This window comes from Microcebus murinus, chromosome X (assembly GCF_040939455.1).
Source record: "Microcebus murinus isolate Inina chromosome X, M.murinus_Inina_mat1.0, whole genome shotgun sequence".
Taxonomy (NCBI): Eukaryota; Metazoa; Chordata; class Mammalia; order Primates; family Cheirogaleidae; genus Microcebus; species Microcebus murinus.
Window position 1 is genome coordinate 13,703,907 of NC_134136.1, and position 24,505 is coordinate 13,728,411.

At 31.9% G+C, this 24,505-nt stretch overlaps 1 protein-coding gene across 2 annotated transcripts in view; it reads right to left on the reverse strand.

Moving 5' to 3' along the window:
• RPS6KA6 (ribosomal protein S6 kinase A6) overlaps positions 1-24,505 on the reverse strand; it is a 135,063-nt gene that overhangs the window by 40,279 nt on the left and 70,279 nt on the right. For both annotated transcript variants that reach the window (XM_012738662.2, XM_020284931.2), the window contains exons 7-16: positions 14,473-14,579; positions 14,167-14,204; positions 7,666-7,808; positions 4,948-5,018; positions 4,642-4,730; positions 3,782-3,840; positions 2,934-3,036; positions 2,176-2,306; positions 1,296-1,418; positions 731-820 (exon numbers count right to left, since the gene is read on the reverse strand). In XM_012738662.2, coding sequence (XP_012594116.1) covers positions 731-820; positions 1,296-1,418; positions 2,176-2,306; positions 2,934-3,036; positions 3,782-3,840; positions 4,642-4,730; positions 4,948-5,018; positions 7,666-7,808; positions 14,167-14,204; positions 14,473-14,579 — 954 coding nt within the window. The remainder of the gene's footprint in view (positions 1-730; positions 821-1,295; positions 1,419-2,175; positions 2,307-2,933; positions 3,037-3,781; positions 3,841-4,641; positions 4,731-4,947; positions 5,019-7,665; positions 7,809-14,166; positions 14,205-14,472; positions 14,580-24,505) is intronic.

Genomic DNA, 24,505 nt, shown 5'->3' on the forward strand with positions numbered 1-24,505 from the left:
CCTCAGTCCATTATCTTAAATAGTGTCTTAAATGTTTGTTGAATTAAAATAGTATATACAGGAGAATAAATAAAAATATGTATACCCTTTTCACTCAGGGCATGTGAGATATACATTATATATACAAATCTAAACTATTGTTTAAAGATTACAAATCAAAATGCATATCATATCATCTGAAAAAAACTGATCAAGATGATGACTGATTTTTCTGCCTTCTCTAAAGAGAAAAGAACATTATCTTCTTATGTGAAAAGTCAGCATCCATGTACATCTATTACTAGGAATTATATATTCATTTTATAAAAATGATAGACTAATATCATTTAACTCAAAGAATAATCCCTAATATTATAGTCAACTACTGTACAGTAAAGAAAGTAAAATCTTCAAGAATCTGGCAGATTCCTAATCTCCTGTATCTTCTATATTTATAGTACTACAGAATAATAAATGGTAAATGATGCTAGTTACAATGTTAACAAGCCAGTCAGAATATATTAAACTAATCAGGACACTCTTATTTAGCAACCATCCTAGTTCATTTTTGATATTCTGTAAGAAGAGTGTAGAATCATAAGAAAAAACTATGAAAGTGGCAAATATAAGGATTTTGGAATTTTGTGGCATGAATTAAATATATCAGATACACAAAATTTCAATAAGAAAGATAAAGTTCCAGGTCATAACTTCATCAGCTTAGCTGACACCTTGATTTTAAAATACCTACATCTTTTAAAGTGATAATATTGGGGTGTTGTCCATAGCGCATCAAAATTTCAATTTCTTCTGAGGGGTCACGCTTACTTTTGTCAATGATCTAAGAAATAACAGAAAAATCTCAGAGGAAAATAAATTACTTTGTCTAAAAATAAATGAAATATTTTCAATTTGGTTACATTTTTAAACAAATACTTCTTTTAACATTTAAAAATTTTCTATAACTAAAACTTAATAGAAAAAAAAATAAGCCAATGTACTTTCTTTAACATTATATCCCATTTCACTGAAACTATACTAAATGATAATGTGATTCAAATGTGATTGTAATTATCACAATTGTTCAATCTTCACATACTAGATTAAAATAAAATTATTCAAATACAAAAAGTCATTAAATATGTGATTCCTCTAAAATAAAGCCTTTAAAAAACTCAAAGTGAAAATATTAAGTCTTAGAGCTCTCTCTCATCATCTTTCTTATCTTCATTTGTTCCACTGACAATGTCTGTCACTGAACTTATAATTTAAATTACATGCATAAAATAAACAAAAGTCACCCTCAGAGACAATACCTTCACAGCAAATTCCATGTTGGTAGTTGCATGTATGCATCGCTTGCAAACAGAATAGGAGCCAACGCCAATATCCTCTTTCAATTCATATACTTCACTAAATTGTGCTGCATTTCCATTTATCTGTTTTTTTAAAAAAGTAAAATACTAAGGAGAATGAAACATTTTCACATTTTCTCTTTTGTCCTAAATATACATTCCTCTTAAATCTTAAAAGAAATCAAGAATAACTCATTTTAGAGAAGTTTTATCAATATTTATAAATGGCTTAAACATATTCTGAACCAATCCTAAATTGTAGGCTTTCTGCATCCCCAAGGCCAATACAATAAATCAATTAGCTTATACATCTCATTTACATTTTCTTCACAACAGACCACATAATGTATTTAAAGGTCACTACTGTCTGATCTTTTCCAAATTATATAGAGACATCTTTAACTCATGATTATGCCAAGAGACAAAAAAAAAAAAGGAGTTAAAAATCACTTTTTAAAAAACTATTAAAAATCCAGTGGCTGGGTACAGCGGCTCACACCTATAATCCCAGCACTTTGGGAGGCCAAGGTGGGAGGATCACTTGAGGTCAAGAGTTTGAGAACAGCCTAGGCAACATAGTGAGACCTCATCTATACAAAAATAATAATAATAATAATAATTAGCCAGACGTGGTGGCATGTGGCCACAGTCCCAGCTACTGGTGAGGCTGAGGCAGGAGGATCACTTGAGCCCAGGAGTTTCACTCTAGCCCAGGTTACAAAGTGAGATCCTGTCTCTAAAAAATAAAGAAAATGAAAATCCATTAGCAATAACTAATAGAAATAATTATCCCCAAAGTGATATATCTCTAAACAGAATAATGTGATTAAGTGGAATTTACCTGAACAATTGGTAATACATTTGCACTTGTGATAGGAGTGATTTTATATTCTTCTGCAATAGAAGCTGCAACAAAGCTGAATCCTTTGAAGAGTTGATGAGCATTTGCACTGGCTGGCAAACCAGGAGAATCTAATGTTCAAATAATTAAATTTAATTAGAACTACACAGAATTCTATGATATAAGATGTCATAATTTTTTAAATATAAAGAAAACCATTAAATGTCACCATCTGACATATTATATGTTTGATTTATTATATATTTTCTGTCTCCCACCACTCATATATATGTTTCATGTAGTCAGTAATTTTTATCTGTTCTGTTCATTGCTGTATCCTCATTGCTTACTATGGAGTAGGCATTCAATATTTGTCGAATACATGCACAAAACAGATGACACTAAAAGTAAACCACATTAAATTCTAAACTGTAAGAGTCAGAGTAATATATTTCATCTTCAATCTCTTATCCCCTACTCTGTAAATCATTAGCGTGTCAAAGAACTTATAAAAGAAGAAGAAGAAAAAAAAAAACCTGCCACATTTTTCCCTAGTCCTTGCTCTTCTGGTAAATATTTACCATGTAAACCCTCTACTTGACAGGTGCTCATATAATGTTGTACATAGAATCCATACTTCCAGAAGGGCACCAATGCTCTGCAAACTTATCATTCTTTTAGTTTTTGAACTAAGACGGTTTATTTTTTATCTACCTCCTGGAATAAAAGCCCTGATTTTACACATAAACATGCATTACCTTTAGGTGTTTTTGCAGTAAATTCAGGATCAAAACAAAAAGTATCATCTGGTTTTCCAGAAGCAGGCTTAAAAGGAGGTTGAACTTCTCTTTTATATAATTTCTAGAAGAAACAACAGGATAATAGAAAAAGATATTAAGATTTTAAAAAAATTATTATACTTTGTAAGGTAAAGCAGAATATTCACAGTCCTTAGTAAAAGACTCATAATTCCATAAAAGAAATTTCAACAGACTTCAAATATCTGTTAATAAAATTATAAAATTTTGAGAGATAATGTCCAAAATCTATTAAGGCCACTAAACACAGCAGCAACGTCACAAGTTGCATTCACAAAAGATAATGATGTTCAATTTTGAGTATCAAAAACTGATTTGAATTCTCACTGATAATATAACCATACAGAATATATTACAATGTTACCATACAGAAGTAACTAATAATGCTCAAAACAAATAGACTATTTTCAAGAAATATATTTCAACTAAAATATTTTGTTTTCATATAAAATATACATTGAATGTACTGTTTAGGGCTCCTATCATAGAGTGTAAAAAATTAATCTTGTCTAACAATCTAACTTGCTGAATTGATATTTTTTTGAAAGACAGAGAATATCTTATATGAAAGTCTTCTTTGTTGGGAAACCCACTTTTTGAAAAGTTCATGGTCCTACAGTGGGGAAAAACAAATCAGGAATTACATTAAAGCAATTTTCATTCACTTAAATACGTAAACATTCCACTGACTTGTTATTTAAATTAAAAACAATGAACATATTTACTCATCAGTTTTTTACTCATATTAATATAAAGTTATTCAATGACAAACTATATACTCAACTTACATTCCAGTCAATATTTGCAAAAAAAAGATGTCTTTTGATTTCTTCAACACCTTCTGACCCTATAAAAATGGAAATAATTTTTTATTGGTATGATTTCTTTTAATCTTGCTTCCTGGCTTTCAAGCTAGCTGTAACCAAAAGTATATATATTTCAAAGATTCCTTGAAGTGAACAGTCTATGATTTCTTATATGGCATTTTATTAATTTATCCTTTCACTTTGCTATGATAAAATATGATGTTCGTTTTTAACTACAAAGGGTATCATGAAATACTAAAGTATCTCCCAAATGAAATCAAAATAATGTTGAACATAACATTAACATTTAGGATATTTTCTTTTATTTATAACTTATATAATTACCTCATATTTATATGCCAAATTAGAAAGTACAAAGGAATAAAGTGACATTGAAATGTTAACATAAGGACATAAATAGGATAATAGGATCATATCTGAACCCAGGGAAAGGGTACCAGAAAGTGGTCAAAAACCAAGCAGTTATAGAAACATAATATTTAGTTTAAAGACTATTGGGATAGACAAAATAATTATATTCAAATATCTAAAAAGATTACCCATACAAGGGAAAGTTCTGTGAATTATTTAAAAATAGGTGATCCATATTATACACATAATAATATATGTTAAACAAAAATTTTAATTAACTAGACTACTTAATTTTTAAATCATGGATATAACAGAGTTTACTGCTTCTGGAATGCAAACACAAAATGAAAAATTCCAGGTATAAACATATAGCAGCAGTAATCAACTTAAATTAAACCATAATATATAAAGATATAATTATTCTCTCAAAACATGTAGTATACTGATATAAAAGCTAAGAAAATAAATACCCAATCTATTTGCTGGATTCCTTTTGAATAACATCCTTAGAAGACTTTGTGCTTCAGGACTAAGAAACTGAGGCATTCCAAGTTTTGCTCTGGAAAAGAAAAGTTTAGAAAATTTCACTTAAATCTAGCCACATTTCTAACAATGGCAAGCTATTTCATGTCTTGTCATGTCATGTCTTCCCTTGTCATATCAAGGGAAAGAGTGTAAAAAATGTTCTTTTGTGTCAATTTAAAATAATAATAAATTTCTCAAAATAAAAAGCAAAAGATTTTTTCCCAAAAGAAAAAGATAGCACTTATACTTACTTTAATATCATATTCATGGTCTCATTTCTGTCTTTACCTTGAAATGGCAGAGTACCAGTAAGCATTTCAAACTATAACAAACAAAATTAACACATAGTCAATTTAGCATAAAACTTAGAAAATATAATAAAATTATTTAGAAAAATACATGAGACTTGTACTGCATGATCATCAAATCATGCAGGATCTACACGATTAACAGTGAGTCAAAATGGAACCAGAAAACTCGGTCACTTCAGGACATATACTTCTGGTACTCCCACTATATACATAGCTCAACTGATAGATGACCTGTAGCAGATGAAACCAATTTATTTCAGTTCTAATTTGGCTAAATTCCCAAAGCCAAAGTAATTTGAAAATACACACAAGACATTTTGTTTTAAAACAAAGATATACTTTTAAAGCAAATGTCTAATAATAAAGGAAAAGGAAAAATAAGCACAAAACCCTTTTAAATGTATACATGCTCAAGAAAGATTTAACCATTTTCATTCTCCCTATTCCTCAAAAAATAGGAACTAAAAAAAGAGCAGCAAAAGAAGCAGAACACACACACATTTGCCAATACCTTCAAAAAAGAAAAATATTGAGACAGTTGTACATAGCAGAAGGAAAACATTTTCCCAATGAGATCTGACTGCAATGCAGATAACTAGAACATTAAATGATGGTATAAAAATAGGTCTAAAAATAAAGATCATAATAGCTCATTAAAGATAATTTTTCATATTTCTCATATTTAAGTCTCCAACTCAGTCTCAAAAAGGCTTTGGACTCAATCCTTTACTCATATATCTGAATTCACAACCTAAGTTAGCTTATCCATTCAATTCTCTCCTGTATCTTGATGACTCCCAAATCTGCTGCTCAAGCATTAATCTCTCTCAAGCTCCAGTTTTCCTTCCAGAATCTTTAGTAATGGTACGCCACCAGAGACTAGAGGGGTAGAGGTAACAGTGGCAGGGAGAGAAAGAAGAGAAGGAGAGTGTATCGTAATCACACTTTCCCTCAAAGAAACTAAAAGTTGAGTACATATAGCAATATGGTCGTCAAATGATTCTGATTCTCTCTCCACTGCCCCTGCTAATTTATCACCACCCAGGATTTAGCCACTAACCTATAGTAACCTATGCTAACTGTTAAAAATAAATTATTTCCCGCTTCCAGAACCAGCTGTCCTCAGCTCTCTCTTTACTATTAACCTGCCATTGTTTCAATAACCTAAAGTTTATAAAATTTTAGAAGTATCTTAATTTTTGACCCTTCCCCTCTGTTTCACCTGTGTCATATAATCTGTTACTAAGGTTAGTCACTTCTTCTTTTTAATGTCTTTAAAGTTTCCTCTTTTTTTTACTCTTAATATTACGACTGTTTTATAAGAAGACATTTTCGTTCTTCCTGCTTCTAGTTTCTTCTATTTTCAATCCATTTATATAATGCTGCCAAGGCTAATCTTTCTAAACTACAATGTTTTTAATCGCCATCCTGTTTAAGAATCTACAATAGCTTCATAATAGCCAGAGAATTACATGCAAATGCTTATAGGTTTATAGGTTCACTTCCTCCACCTTTACCCTCATTCTCCACTACTCTAGACAAACTGGTTCTCCAAGCCTTTGCTAATATAATCACAATACTCTCCTTCTTGACATGAAACTATTTAAATTTTATCTATCCTTCAGGGCTTAATTTAAGTTCTGACTCCTCCAGTTTTCCTACATCAACTTATACATTAAGTCTTCTCCGAAGTCCTAAGCTGCTTCTTGACAGTTTATTAAGCTACACCAATTGCTTCCCCACCAGACTGTATACTTTCTTGGGTCTTGGAAAATGCCAAATACTGTACTTTGAATCAGTTCCCATCCCACAGCCCTCCACAAATGCCAGGCTTATAATAGGAACTTAATATACTGATGTGTCATACAGTGTGCCATTCAGTGATAAATGGGCAAAATGAATCAGACCTCCCGTACCACTAGGGAATTGGACACGCTTGAATCTCTGGCATATCGGGGGGCGAGGGGAGGAAGGGAGGCAGGAGGAGGGGTAATATTTGTAACCCTATCGATATTTGTACCCCCATAATATGATGAAATAAAAGGAAGAAAAAAAAATGAATCAGACCTCAAAAGCAAATTACGTCTGATTCAATAGCTATTCATGTATCATCCTACTGACTATTGCAAATGCTACACTGTAATTTCATACCAAATTAGTCAGTCTGTATTAAGCATCTATTATATGCTCACTATGCTAGGTAATGTGGGAAATGAAAAGTAGTATAAAACATGATTCCTTTCCTCAGGAGGATTATAATCTTTCTAGGGCATGTTTGAAACTATCTGACAATAAGACATTATCTAGTAAGATGCTAAATTATGTGGTAGCTAATTAAAATGTCATATAACTGCTAAACTCAGCATTCTGAAACCTAAAATCTGACAGACCTTTTTCTAAGGTTCAAATATGAATATTTTATATAACAATGCTGGAATTTACATTTTCACTACCAAATTTAAAATAAATCAGAACACCACAACCCTAATTCTCATTGTACAGCAGCTATCCAATCACAAGTTTTTAAATGTTAATCATGAATTTTCAGAACCCATTTCTTACCTAACTCATTCCCAAATTTAAATTAAAATAAAATTCTAAGTAATAGGATTAGTCATATCATATATTGGCATAAAGAAGAAAAATAATGCTACTTACCATAAGTACACCATATGACCACCAGTCAGCACTCTGAGAATGGCCTCTCCTATTTACTACTTCAGGAGCCATATATTCCACTGTACCACAAAATGAGTAGGCCTTCTTTTCTTGATCTACTGACTCCTTGCTGAGTCCAAAATCTATAACAGTATCACAAAAAAATATATCTGAAAAACTTCAGAAAATAGAAAACATACAAAAACCCCAAAATGATATATTAAAAATTAAAACTATTTATGGATGGCCTACAATTATTCTTAAGAAAATCCCTGTGAGACCAATAATGGAAAGCAGTCTGTATATCATAATGATACTCTTTAAGAGCATTTAAAGGTTGCTCAGTTAAATCTTATCCTCCAAATACATGCTTTCAGGTCTGTATTAGGATATCATGCAACAATTTTGATAGAACAACAATTAAATCAAAGTTGTAATATTGATCTAAGTTTTAAAATAGACTGAAAAATCAAAGCTAGAACCTTATAATTTTAAAATATTAAAAAAGCAAATTTTGCTTTGGTTTTGGTGAGCGTCCATTTTTGTTCAAAGCCTTCAAAGAGCTAAAAGTATCAATATATATAAATCAATCTTATTTCTATATAGTAGCAATGAACTAAAAGATGAAATTTAAAAAGTAAATTTATAATACCACCAAAAAAACCAAAACATGAGATCCATATTTATAAATATATAATCACAAGTATAAATATACAAAATGTATGTAAGACTTATATGTTGAAAACTAGAAATGCTGATGAAAGAAATCAAAGTAGATCTAAATAAAAGGAGAAATATACTGTGTTCATGGACTGGACGATTCAATGTTGTTAAGATGTCAATTCTCCCAAAACTGATATATAGATTCAATGAAACTTCAATAAAAATCCCAGCAAGATTTTTTTAATAAAAATCAACAAGCTGATTCTAAAAATTGTATGAAAAGGAAAAGAAAATAGAATAACCAAAACAATTTTGAAAAAGAAGAAAAAAAGTTGAAGGACTTACACCTGACTTCAAGACTTACTATAAAGCTATAATAATCAAGGCAGTAGGGTACTGGAGAAAGGCTAGACATATGTATCGATGGTACAGAACAGTATCCAATAATAAATAGACTAACATATATAGTTATTTATTCTATAATGCTTATTTTGAAAATGTAAATTTGTTCCAATGCAATCATTATATAAGCAAACAATTTGAACAAAACACAAATTTCATGTTGGCTTATATGCAATTTTATCTGCAAGAAACAGGCAGTGAACACAGAAAACTGCACCTGAGCTTAGTCAAGTAGAAATAAATATAAAGCACACATGCACATACCTCAAACATCTACCAGCTACTTCAGTTCATTGTGTTTGTTACTAGCCATTCCTGTCCACCTCCATTGTTACAACTTTACTTCCAATTTCAGATAATCTACCTTCCACTACTTCATTATAATTTACAAACTGCAACTTTTCTGACACCCACTTCAACAAGCAAACTTCAGGTCTTTTTCAAGGTAAAGTACCATAATTATTGGAGTCTTTATATATTTATCATTTATAACATGTAAAACAGGGCTATCATTTTTACTAGCTTTCTTTTTTAGTGTTTCACTTACTAAACATTTTGATGTTACACCATTACCCCACCTTTCAGATATGCCCTGTGCTTTTTAACTATGATATTTTGTATAGTGCAGTGATTAAAATCATATATGTCACATTATAACATAACTGGCTGTGTACTGTCAATTGATTTGTGACAAAAGTACAAAAGCAATTCCATGAAAGGACAGTTTTTTCAACAAATGGTGCCAGAACAAATAAGGTATCTATATGGAAAAGTCTATCCTCATGCCATAAGCAAGTATTAACTCAAAATGGATCACAAACCAACATGTAAAATCTAAAACTAAGAAAAACATAGGAGAAAAGAAAATACAGGAGAAAATCTTTTCAGGTAGGGATTTCTTAGGTATATCAAAAGTATAATCCATAAAAGAAAAGAGTTGATAAACTGGACTGCATCAAAATAAAAAAAAAAAAGTTCTTCAAACAATATTGTTTAGAAGATTCAAAAAAAGATACAGACTGGAAGAAAATCTATGCAAATCACATATCTGATACAGGACTTTTATTCAGAGTATATTAAAAAACTCAAAATACAATAAGAGTATGAACAATCCAATTTTTAAAAAGGGGCAAAAGATCTGAACAGATACTTCTCCAAAGAAATAAACATGAAAAGATGCTCAGTGTCATTAGTTATTGGGAAAATACAAATCAAAACAATGATGAGATCCACTTCATGCCTATTAGAATAGCTAAAATAACAACTACTGACAATATCAAGTATTGATGAGGATTCAGAGCAAATGGAGCTCGCATACATTACTGGTGGGTATGCAAAATGGTACAACCACATTGGAAAAGAGTTCGCAGGTTTCTCATTAACTTAAACACACTTACCATATGACCAAGTAACCCCAATCCTTAGGTATTTATTCAAGTTAAATAAAAATTTATGTTCACATAAAAACCTGTACATGAATGTTTATAATGGCTTTATTCATCATCGCCAAAACCAGGAATCTGTGGTACCACCATTAAATGGAATACTACTTAGCAATTTAAAAATGAATCATTGATATACACACAATGATATGGACGAATCTCAAATGTACTATGCTTAGTAAATGAAGCCAGACTCAAAAGGCTATATATTGAATGCCTCTGTTTATATTACATTATGGAAAAGAAAAAAAATATATAGGGTCAGAAGGTAGAGTGGTGGTTGGTTTGGGGTAAAGAGAATACTAACTTTTAATGGGAAAACTTTGGGGTTAGGGAACTGTTCTATATTTTTATTTTGGTGGTACTTACAAGACTCAGCATTTGTGAAACCTTGTAGAACTACACACAAAAATGTTTTTTTAAATTAAACTTTATATTTTGAGGTAATTGAAGATTCACATGCAATTACAGCAAATACTATAGAGACCCCATTTACTCTTTACTCAGTTTCTCCCATGGTAACATCTTACAAAACTGTAGTATGATAACACAGCCAGGATACTGATGTTGAGGTGGTCAAGATACAGAATAGTTCCACCACCAAAGGGTATCAGAAGGATGAATTTTACTGTATGTAAATTATACCTTAATTTTGAAAATAAAAAAGTTGTAAGCCCTATTTTGCTCTTTTGCAATAAAATACCACCATTAGCACTTAATTTTAGGGCCCCTCAAAACTTAATTTCTAACCATGCTCAATATTTTCATTTTAAAAATAACTTATCCTTGTATAATAGCTTAATGCATTATAACTTTCAGTATAAATTTTAAAAATCTTTTCAATGTGCCACTATGTGTTTTTCTCCATATTTTGAGACTTCTACCTCTATACATTTCATTTAGCAAGTTAAATGTAGGAAGAGCTAGGCTTCAAGATCAGTGCAGCTGAACATAATATAGTTTGTAGAGAAGAATACTGGCTTCTCTGACCATTCTAGAGAGAAAGGAGAAAAGATAATTTTCTTATCCTTCCGTTACCTTTCAGAGATTTATGCCAATCCATAGAGTTTCTTTACTGTACTATTTATGACAAAACTGATATTTTAACCTTAGGATTTGCTCAGCAATCAATTCAGAAATATTTTACAATTATAGAACTAGCTACAAGATTAAATAAGACATATGTTACACCAAACAACTAATTTAAAAATAAAATAAAATGTAGTTAAACAGAAACTTTTCTAAAGAAGACAGAAGAATGGCCAACAAACATATGAAAAAATGCTCAACATCCCTAATCATCAGGGAAATGCAAATCAAAACTACAATGAGATATCACTTAACTCCAGTGAGAATGGCCTTTATCAAAAAGTCTCCAAATAACAAATGCTGGCATGGATGTGGAGAGAGAGGAACACTCCTACACTGCTGGTGGGACTGCAAACTAGTTCAACCTCTGTGGAAAGCAATATGGAGATACCTTAAAGCGATACAAGTGAATCTACCATTTGATCCAGCAATCCCATTGCTGGGCATCTACCCAAATGATCCAATGACACTCTACAAAAAAGACACCTGCACTCGAATGTTCATAGCAGCACAATTCATAATCGCAAGGCTGTGGAAACAGCCCAAGTGCCCATCAATTCAAGAATGGATTAATAAAATGTGGTATATGTATACCATGGAGTACTATTCAGCTCTAAGAAACAATGGTGATATAGCGCATCTTATATTTTCCTGGTTAGAGCTGGAACCCATATTACTAAGTGAAGTATCCCAAGAATGGAAAAACAAGCACCAGATATATTCTCCAGCAAACTGGTATTAACTGAGTAGCACCTAAGTGGACACATAGGTACTACAGTAATAGAGTATTGGGGAGGGGGGGGTATATACATACATAACGAGTGATAGGCGCACCATCTGAGGGATGGTCATGCTGGAGACTCAGACTTGTGGGGGGAGGGGGGAAGGGCATTTATTGAAACTTTAAAATCTGTACCCCCATAATATGCCGAAATAAAAAAAAAATAAAAAATAAATAAAATGTAGGATTCAACTATATATAGGAAAGGGTTTCTTTGGGGAGAGGGGTGAGGGGTGGTATTTTTATATCTTTGTAATCTTAAGTAACTATTTTATAAGGCTTTAAATTTTAAAAGCACACCCAGAACACAATAATTTGATGAGTATTTACTATAAGTAATCTCAGTGATTAATTTGTAAGTAGTCATAAAGACTACTTAAAATTTTTTTGTTGTGTACATATTTTCATCTTAAATACTCAGTTCAAGTATGGTTTGATTTACATTTCTGACCACTGTACATTTGTTTCTTCCCTCTATTTACAGACATTACCCCTGAATTATATCCCTCAGAGAACACACTATAGCAACCATGGACAGTTCAAATCAATTCTGTTTTCAAGTTATAGTTTTTAACAAAATATTAAATATCTTTTATAAACAGGCAAGTCATATTATATAGATTTTATATAGACTATGGGAGGGATGAAGAGTTCAGGAAAAATTAACTATTAAGGACATTATAAATAACATATTAGCAAATATGCAGATACTTAGAGGTATCCACTCATTCTACTGACCTTTTGCTATACAATCATAATCTCAGTATGAGGCCAATCAGGCTCAAAACACAGTTATAGCAGGAACCTTCCTATAGCCCATTGCCAATCAAGAGTAGCCTGCTAAACATTAGATCCATTCCTTATGTCTGGAGGATTTCTAAATTGGACAGGTGAAAAAAAATAGTATTGCCATTTCCCTAAGATTATTCTGAGAAAACACAGGATGCTGGGGAAGACCCTGCCTATATGAGAGATTCCTAAATCACTGCGGCCCATACACAGCCTACTAGTATCAATGACAAATAGAGATCAGTCTGGTACTTTTGACTATAATATTAAAAATGGAAGGAAGGAGATAAGAAGAGAAGGATAGGAGGGAGAAAAGATACAAAGAAGTTAATAATGGAAGAAAAATGAAAGAGAAAAAGAGGAAAATAATAGAAAATAAAGGAAACAATGAAAAAGAATGAAAATGAAAAAAGTTTTATAATACTTTCTGTGAATGGTTATACTTCAACCAATCTCACTGGAATACTGTAAGGTTAAATCCAAAAGTTTACTTACTTATTCTAAAACCTTGAATTAGGTTATAACCATACTGTAAGTTACCTAATATTTACTATTGTTTACTTTGTACCATTGTAAGTAAAATCGATTGAATTGTTTTATATATATATATATATGAAGCACATTTTCTTCTTGTTGCATGCCTTGTGGCTTGTTCAGCATAACACCCTTGAGATCCATCCAAGTTGTCTAGCATATAAAAATTCTTCCCTTTTTATTGCTGAGTAGTATTCTATTGTATGGAGGTATCACAGTTTGGTTATCCATACACCCTTTGCAGGACATCTGGGTCATTTCCAGTCTTTGAACATTCAAGTATAGGTTTTTGTGTGAACACAGATTTTTATTTCTCTGGGATAAATGCTCAGGAGTGTGACTACTGTATGGTTCTATTTACATAACACTCTCAAGATAACAAAATTATAGAGATGTAAAACATACAAGTGGTTGCTAGGAGTTAAGAAAGGGGAAGATAGGGTGGCACTATGTTTCAAACATGATGACTACTTATCATAAATCTTTCCATCTAGACTAAAAGTAAGATGATATATTTCTATCTAGAAAACTAAATGCCATTTCTTAATTAGGATACATACCTCCATTGTATACTTTTTAATATTATAATTACAATGTATTGATAGCTATATAACATTTAAATTAACTTTAGTCCACTAAAGAAACAAATATTAATAAAATACAAATCAAATCAAGAAAGAGAAAAAAGAAAACAGGCTTAAACGTGTGTGTGTGTGTGTGTGTGTGTGTGTGTGTGTGTGTGTGTGTGTATTGAAAAACACAAAACGATTGGCTTAGGGAATAATAAGAAAATGTGCATACCTGTTAACTTGATATGTCCTATTTCATCAAGCAAAATGCTGTAAATCAAAATTCACATTCAACAAGATGGAATAAAATATTTTGTACAAAATATTTACATAAAAATAATAAACTTAGATATATTAGGAAAATTTAAAATGATTAACTTAAAATCAATGCATGTCTTACAAAGAATAGTTTTTACAAATAAGTATCATTTAATTAATACAAAATTTCATATAATATTTAAAAGACTTAATGAAGTATGCCAAAAAGTACTTCTAGAAATCCAGACAACAGGAATACAGAAGGAGAATATAGCTTTACTTTTCAGGCTTCAGGTCTCTATACACAATTCCTAATCGGTGCAGATGATCCAAAGCGAGGGCCAGTTCTGCAAGGTAGAATTTCACGTCTTCCTCTGTAAACAGAACCTAGAATAAAATAATGATTTCACATTTGGTCTCTCTTCCAATATTGAGTATATTTAAAATCTATTTCTTTAAAAACCAGTAGACATATAAATCTAGGCAAATAAAAAGACAAAGAGCATAGCAAATTCTTATTTGACTGGCATGATTATTGGGAAGTAACATTTCTATACAGATGAAACTAATCTCTTTAAGAATACTTTTCTTCACACTTACAAGGAAGAACTAGTACCTATCTTGCAGAAACTATTCCACAACATCGAGAAGAACGGAAACCTTCCCGACACCTTTTATGAAGCGAATATTACTCTGATACCCAAACCAGGAAAGGATGCAACAAAAAAAGAAGACTATAGACCAATATCCCTAATGAATATAGATGCAATAATTCTCAACAAAATCTTAGCTAACCGAATCCAGACGCTTATCAAAAAATTAATCCATCACGACCAAGTGGGCTTCATCCCAGGGATGCAGGGATGGTTCAACATACGTAAATCTATAAATGCAATTCATCACATAAAGAGAAACAAAAACAAAGACCACATGGTTCTTTCAATAGATGCAGAAAAAGCTTTTGACAAAATTCAACACCTTTTCATGATACAAACACTTAATAAAATAGGCATAGAAGGAACATACCTAAAACTGATACAAACCATATATGACAGACCCATAGCCAACATCATACTGAATGGGGAAAAATTGAAAGCATTCCCAATTAGAACTGGAACCAGACAAGGCTGCCCACTATCTCCACTTCTATTCAACATAGTACTGGAAGTCCTAGCTACAGCAATCAGACAGGAAAGTGGAATTAAAAGTATCCAAATAGGGGCAGAAGAGATCAAACTTTCACTATTTGCTGATAATATGATATTGTATCTAGAAAATCCTAAAGATTCAACCAAGAAACTCCTGGAACTGATCAATGAATTTAGTAAAGTCTCGGGATACAAAATCAATACGCAGAAATCAGAGGCATTCATATACGCCAACAACAATCAAAACGAGAACCAAATCAAAGACTCAATTCCCTTCACAATAGCAACAAAGAAATTAAAGTACCTAGGAATATACTTAACCAAGGGGGTAAAAGACCTCAACAGGAAGAACTATGAAACACTAAGGAAGGAAATAGCAGAAGATGTAAACAGATGGAAATCCATACCATGCTCGTGGATTGGCAGACTCAACATCATTAAAATGTCTATACTACCCAAACTGATCTACAGATTCAATGCAATACCTATTAAAATCCCATCAGCATTCTTTACAGATATAGAAAAAAATAATTTTACACTTCATATGGAACCAAAGAAGACCCCAAATATCAAAAGCAATTCTGGGCAACAAAAACAAAATGGGAGGTATTAATATGCCAGATATCAAACTATACTACAAAGCTGTAGTGATTAAAACAATCTGGTATTGGCATAAAAATAGGAACATTGACCAATGGAACAGAACTGAGAATCCTGATATAAAACCATCCTCATATAGTCAACTAATCTTTGACAAAACAGACAAAAACATACGCTGGGGAAAAGAATCCTTTTCAATAAATGGTGCTGGGAAAACTGGATAGCCACTTGTAGAAGGCTAAAGCAGGACCGACACCTTTCACCTGTCACAAAAATCAACTCATGCTGGATAACAGACTTAAACCTAAGGTACGAAACTATTAGAATTCTAGAGGAAAATGTTGGAAACACTCTCCTAGACATCGGCCTAGGCAAAGAGTTTATGAAGAAGTCCCCAAAGGCAATCACAGCAGCAACAAAAATAAATAAATGGGACATGATGAAACTAAAAAGCTTCTGCACAGCCAAAGAAACCGTCATGAGAGTAAACAAACAACCTACAGAGTGGGAGAAAATTTTTGCATCCTATGCATCCGATAAGGGGTTAACTAGAATATACTTAGAACTCACGAAAATCAGCAAGAGAAAGTCAAATAACCCTATTAAAAAATGGGCAAAGAACTTGAACAGAAATTTTTCTAAAGAAGACAGAAGAATGGCCAACAAACATATGAAAAAATGCTCAACATCTCTAATCATCAGAGAAATGCAAATCAAAACCACAATGAGCTATCACTTCACTCCAGTGATAATGGCCTTTATCAAAATTACCCCAAACAACAAATGCTGGCGTGGATGTGGAGAGAGAGGAACACTCCTACACTGCTGGTGGGACTGCAAACTAGTTCAACCTCTGTGTAAAGCAATTTGGAGATACCTTAAAGCGATACAAGTGAATCTACCATTTGATCCAGCAATCCCATTCCTGGGCATCTACCCAAAAGATCCAATGACACTCTACAAAAAAGACACCTGCACTCGAATGTTTGTAGCAGCACAATTCATAATTGCAAGACTGTGGAAGCAGCCCAAGTGCCCATCAATCTAAGAATGGATTAATAAAATGTGGTATATGTATACCATGGAGTACTATTCAGCTCTAAGAAACAACAGTGATATAGCACATCTTATATTTTCCTGGTTAGAGCTGGAACCCATACTACTAAGTTAAGTATCCCAAGAATGGAAAAACAAGAATCACATACATTCACCAGCAAACTGGTATTAACTGAGCAGCACCTAAGTGGACACATAGGTACTACAGTAATATGGTATTGGGCAGGGGGGCAGGCGGTGGGTATATACATACATAATGAGTGAGATGTGCACCGTCTGGGGGATGGTCATGCTGGAGACTCAGACTTGTTGGGGGAGAGGGGAAAGGGCATTTATTGAAACCTTAAAATCTGTACCCCCTTCATATGCCAACATAAAAAAAAGAAAAAAAAAAGATTACTTTTCTTCAATGTTAACCAATTTAATATAAATCTTTATAAAATATATTGTGTTGTTTGTATACGTTCTTACACTAAATGCACGGCACAAGATTCACCTTTATTTAATGACTTGGTGTCATAATACCAATATAAATTTTAGTACTCTGCTACAATACAGTGATGCCCTTACGAAATTTGAAATATATAGAATATTTCATTTTAGCACTGGTAATTCCACTATTTCTACTATTCTTTCTTTTGCAGTCTACTATTACTTCTCAGGAATTTCACTTTTAGCAGCTCTATCAACCTAAAGCTTCTAATACAGCACTCCAAGTTGTTAAATTAGTAACCCTTATACTACACACAATTGTAACCTCATCTGTGATCTAAAGGTTAGCCTAAAGCCTCTTCTGTTAGTAATGTATATGAGTTTAATAGCACTATATCCTTCAATCCTTTTGTGCCTGAAAATAGATCTGTTATGATGAAGTGAAAACAGTATTGGACTTGACATCAGAATTGGCAGTGTAACATCAGAAATGTCACTTAGGGTTCTGGACTTTAGTTTCTAAATCTATAAAATAGAATAATAATATCTACTATATTCTATATAATAAGGTTGTTATAAGAATAAAATTAATTAATGTGGAAAAAAGTGTTTTAAACCATAAAAAGTTATTTGCACAATTATAAGGTATCCGCATTATAGGTTTATGTCTATATTCATAAGTGAGTGTTAATTTACACAGAGAATTGGGTACTACTCAACCATTAGATGTAACTTTTAAGGTTTACCAAGGGCTTCAGATGGGCAAAACCAAATATTTTTTTCTATAAATGTTTATTTTTGTCATCAAAGAAACCTCTGGATTACTAAGAAGACTCATATTGAATAAAATATGTGTCATAAAATCTTATAGCTGGCTTGCCCATTTAAAATTATGGCTACTACATTTCACAATGCAGATTCAGGCTACCTGTAAAAATGGAGAGAATGAGTAGTTAAAGATAACTTTGGATACCCCATCCTTTGAAAAATTATCAGTAGAAAAACAGAGATTATTCATTAAGTTTTGGGAGCATTAATTTGAATATCATAATGGTAAAAGTATAAGAACATCATTTCCACTTAACTTTTCATTAAGAATAATACTTCTAACTTATTCAACTTCTAGGTAAGGACAACCAAACTGTTCATTGAAGCCTAAAACATAAGAAAATACAAAATAAAATATTTTAAAACTCTTGAAAAATTAAGAAGGAAATTTTTGCCTAGGTTACAGTTTATGGCAAACCTATCACTTTGTCCTGAAGTTGTCTTTGGATGGATGGAAATAATAAACTTACTAAGTAGTAATTGTGTGACAGGCACTGAATATTCATATAATCTTCCAAACAACTCTAGGAGGCAGGCATTATCAACAACTTGCATATAGAGAAAGGGATTTGGAGTAATTAAGTAACTTGCCAAAGTAACATAACTAGTGAGAAGGAGGCCCAGAATTTTAACTCAGGAATACTTGTCCCTACAAATGGCCTATTCCCCAGAAGCTACTTCTGTGGCTTGCTATAAATTTTTTGTTAAGTTTTAGGTTCACTAACAATAATGCTCTCCTATTTACTAATCATCCTACTTATAAACTTCCCCCACAAATGAAAATCATCCCAAACTCCAGTAACCTGAGATAAGCACTCTTAATCTTTTATTGTATACTTTTAAACCATCTGTGCATGTATATGTGTGTGAACGTGCATTTGAGTGTATGTGTGTATGTTTTAACATAGTTGAAATCATACCACTGTACATAATACTATTTAGTGGCCTCATTTATCCCCACTTAATATTATATCATAAGCATTCTCTGACATATTTAAAATTTATTTGTAAACAGTTTTCAACAGTTGTACAGTATCAACCAATTTACCATGATTTACCTAAACATTCTCCTTCTGGGTGTTTCTATTACTTTCAGTTTTTCACTATTTTAAATAACTCTGCAATATGCATATTTATTTAATCTATCTTTATTGATATTCATGATTATTTCCCCAAATAGATTCCTAAGAAATAAAATAGGAAATACCAGGTCATGGGGCATAAATAATCCAAGACTCCTGACATGAACAACGGAATTATTTTCCAAAAAGGTTACAGTAATTTCCACTCCCATCAGCAGTTTGTAAAAGTATTTGTTTTATACCACATTCATAATAGCACTGAATGCATCCTTTAAAAAGATCTTTTCAAACTCAATATACAAAAATGGCATCAATTTTGTTTTAAAGTTTGATTCTTAGGTTGAACATATTTTTCATGTTTAGTGCCTTTTCTATTTTTTTCATAAATTATTAACAATGTTTTATCTATTTTCCACTATTGACTTACTATTTGTGAATTGGTATAAATCCTTTAAATATTAAAAATGTCAGATCAGAATTAGAATGCTCCTAACACAAAAATATTATAAATGCTTGAAGTGATGGATATCTCAATTACCCTGAATTTCATCAGTACATGTTGTATGCTTGTATCAAGATTTTAAATGTACTCCCTAAATATATACAAGTATCATATATCCATAATTAAAAATAGAAAATTAAAAAATAAAATGTCAGTTCTCCATCATAATTATTTTCAAATATTTTCCAACATTGTACTGGTTTTTGATGTTCAGTAATTCTTAAATTTCTGTAGTCAAATTTATATATCATTTCTTTATGATTTTTCTTCATTATTGTAACGCTTAAGGAGACCTTTTCCATTCAATGGTCAACTAAATATTAAACTATATTTTATTTTAGGATAAGTCTTTTTTCCAGATTTAGCTTTTTAATATAAGTAACATTTATTTTTGTACATCGTAGAGACTGTATTTTTAAATGATTTCTTTGAAATATCTAAATAATTTCTCAAATACCATTTACTGAACAATCAATCTCTTTGTCACTAATTTGTGATTCTTCTTTTATCATAATAATGTATGGTAAGACTTACATAACGGGATATTCTTGGGCTATTCAGTATGTTTCTAGTCTTGTGCTGATACTCTAATATGAAATATTTTTCTCATAGAAGCTTTATAATGCTTTAAACAAGAGGTAGAACAAGAAAAAGGTGCTCTTTATTTTCAAAATGTATCAGCTCTTTTCATTTGTTTACATTTCTATATATACTGTAAAATAATTATGTCAATTTCAACCAAACAAAAATTTCTATTGTGACTTTGTCTGGAATTTTGTTAAGTCAATAAATTAATTTTGTAAGAATTGACATCTTTATAATAATCAGCCATCCATCCCACTGTATTTTCTTGATACTAGCAAAGTAGGAAATGGTTTAGAGTTTTGTGTGTTTATATGTGTATTTTTGTGTTTAAGTGTGTGTGCATTTGGAGGAGAAAACTTGGGGGAGCTACATTTCTCTTTAAAATATAAATGGAATACATTAGAAAATTCTTAAACACACACAAAAATGTACTTTAAGAAGTCTTTTTCTAAGGCATAAAAAATAAGTCCTCATTTTGGATTATTGAACAGTTTTTTGTACATGCAAGTGAAGCAAAACCAACAAACAACTACTTATTAATAAACTGCCTATAAAGTAATCATTGAATCATTTTTAAAAGCCTGTTCAATGAATGCGCTAATTTATTATCTTTTGGGAAATTCACTTAAAATGCTTGCTCTTACCTAATATTCCACACTTAGGAATCAAAACTTACTGACTGCTTCTCTGTGCTAGTATGGGTTTAGATAGTCCCACATCGAGAATGGAAGTCTGAAGAGTTTAAAAGAAAATTAGAAATGACTACAAGAAGTTCTCAAACACATGTGACAATTCTGCAATCTAACACAAGAAATCATGAATATTGGAGCCTTATTAAACTGTTGGCCTTCTATGCCTTGGGGCCAGCTTTAATAAGCCCCTTTAAAGGCCCTTCTTGGACGGGGGTCTTAAACAGATCCTACCACATTCCGTTCTATAGTGAATAATATATCAAGAACACACTCTGCTCATGCATGACACATTCTGCACTGGAGGTAGACAGATATACGCGAAAGAGCTTAGCCACTTAAGCACTGGCTAACATCCCAGAAACACAGTGTACCCCTTTCAGAGCAAGTTCCAGAGCTCTGGGAACCAACAGTAGCTCTGCCACACTCAACACTGTAAATTCTGGAAGTAAAATCTTGAACCACTAGCACCCAATTAAAATACTACTCTCAGACTACCACATCAAGACAAAATGAAATAGATGACAGGGTTTGATATCCTGCCTGAAACATCTAAAACATAGGACAAAATATATGAAATGATCCTTTTCAAGACACTGAACATCAGGGAACTAACGACAACGAATACTGAGAGATGGGGAACAAATAAGGTATGCCCTACAACTGCCCTAGCTTACTCAATTGGGAAGATAGTAAAGGGAGGACTAAGTCAGGTGGAGCCCGAAAGACTTACTGAGTTGATGAGTCGAAACTATGTGTCTAGGAGAAGCAAGAGGATAGAATTCACAGGATCAAGTACTGGAGAAGAGAGGATTACACAGAGAGAACTCTAGAGATAAGTAGTTCAGACTCCCTCAGATATTCAGCAGAGAAATGTTCAGCACATATGAGTGAGGCTACTATCCCTGAACCAGGAAAACAACCAAGGATTTGAGGGACCAATATATGGAATTCACACTGGGCTTGAAATATTTCCTGTTATCTCCAGCCAGAGCAGAAAACCTCATAATTCACAGGGTATCCGATAAGGTAAGCACAAGGGCTTTGCTTCAGTAGTGGAGCAAAATTAACCCCTGACTAAATGCCGTCTGGTCTAGTCTAACCAACTTTAAAGGTTAGACCTGAAAAGACTGAATTAATTTTACATCCCCGAACAAGGCTCAATAACATTTATAGAAATACAAAAATATCCATCACCTTAGGTAAATTTCATAGTATCAGCCATCCAATAAAAAATTGCTAATCATGGATCTGAGGAAATTAGCTGAGCTCAGGAAAAGAAAATCCCTAAAGGATTAAACGGATCCACTGAGCTCATAAAGGACCAGGATAGCTCCTATTTCCAACAGTGAGAATGAAAATCCTCATAATTCAATGGGTGCATGTTAGAATACCAAGAGCCATGCTTAAATATTGGGGAACAATGAGCCCTTAACTAAATACTGCCCTGGTACCATATGACAAAGCTTAAAAGCAAGACCCAAAATGATGAAAGTGTTTCCAAAGAAATTAACTGCATTCGAAATCAAAGCTAAATACTATTTATAGGAAAACAAAAGTATCTAGCATCCAAGAAAATTAAGTTCACATGTCTGCCATCCAATAAAAATGACCATGCAAATGTTCGGCCATTGAAGTGTGAAAGAAATCATAGACAATGCTTAAACAAATGAGTATGGCTGCATTCCAATGAACCAGTTTCAAAGACAAGAAACTGGCCAAATTGAGCCTAGAGACCATAACTTCCTAACCCCTGAGTTAAAGATTTTTACTAAAAACCCTAAAGCAACTACAAAAATAATGCGACAAAGTGTTATAGATAATACTGGCAAACTAACAGCAGAGATAAAAATGAAATTGTAAAAAAAAATTAATAAGGCAGAAAAAGAGAGAAAAGAGAACACAGAACAGATGACACAAAAAAAATAGCAAGATAGCTGATTTAAATACAACCATATCAATAATCATATTAAATATAAAAGTCGAACATCCCTATTAAAAGACATAAACTTTCAGATTGAATCTAAAGCAAGGAGATCATATGATTCCTTAAGTAACACATATTAAATATAAAGACACATAGGTTAAAGTTAAAATATGACAAAAGATATACCAAGCTAACACAAATTTATTAACAAAAAAAACCAGCTGGAGTGACTATATTAATATCAAAGTGGATTTCAAAGCAAAGAACATTATTAGGGGTAAAGTAAGTCATCTCATCATGACAAATGGGCCAATACATCAAGAAGGAATAATAATTCTAAAGGTTTATATACCTAATAACAGAACTTTGAAATACATGAAGCAAAAATTAACAGAAATTCAAGAAGAAATATACAAATTCATAATTATATTCAAAGGTTTCAATCTGTCTTAAACTTTTATAGAGCAAGTAGGCAGAAAATTAGGAAGAATATAGTAGAGTTAATAGCACTATCAACCAACTTGAGCTAATTGACCTTTATAGACACTTCCACCACCCAACAACTGCAGAGTACATATTCTTCTCAAGTGCACATGGGACATTTACCAAAATATATCATATTCTGAAGCATAAAGCAATTGTAAATAAATTTAAGAGAATTCAATTCATAGAAAGTATGCTTTATGATCATAATGATATAAAATTAGAAGTTAATAGGAAGATATCTCAAAATCCTAATATTCATAAATTAAATAATATACTTCTAAATATCAAATGAATCAATGAAATAAAAAAGGAAATTATAAAGTATGTTAAATGGAGAGAAAATAAAAATACCACATATTAAAATTTGTGGGACAGCACTAAAGCAGTATTTAGAGGGGAATTTATAACATTAAATACCTACATTAGAAAAGAGAGGCCTCAAATCAATAATGTTAGCTTCCATCTTAAACAACAGAAAAAAAAAAAAGCCAGTAAAACACAAAGCAAGCAGCAATAAAGATTAAAACAGAAAACAGTGTAATAGAATACAGAAATAGAATAAAGAAAAATCAATGAAACCAAAAGGTGGTTTCTGAGAAGAACAATAAAATTGATAAACTAGTGAGGCTAAGCAGGACAAAAACAGAGAAGATATAGATTACCAACATTAGGAATGAGAACAGTGACATCATTAACAATTCCCCAGCTATAAAAAAGACAATAAGTGAATGTGATGCACTTTATGCCAATAAATTTGATAACTTTGATTAAATGGACAAATTCTTTAAAAGACAGAAGCTAGCATATCTCACTCAAAAAGAAAAATAACCTGAATAGCCCTAAGCCTATTGTATAAATTGAATTTGTAGTTAAACACTTTATTGTAAAGAAAACTTCAGACTTGGATAGCTTCACTGTTGAATTCTATCAATCATTTAAGAACAACTTAGCATTGAAACTATATAAACATTTCTAGAA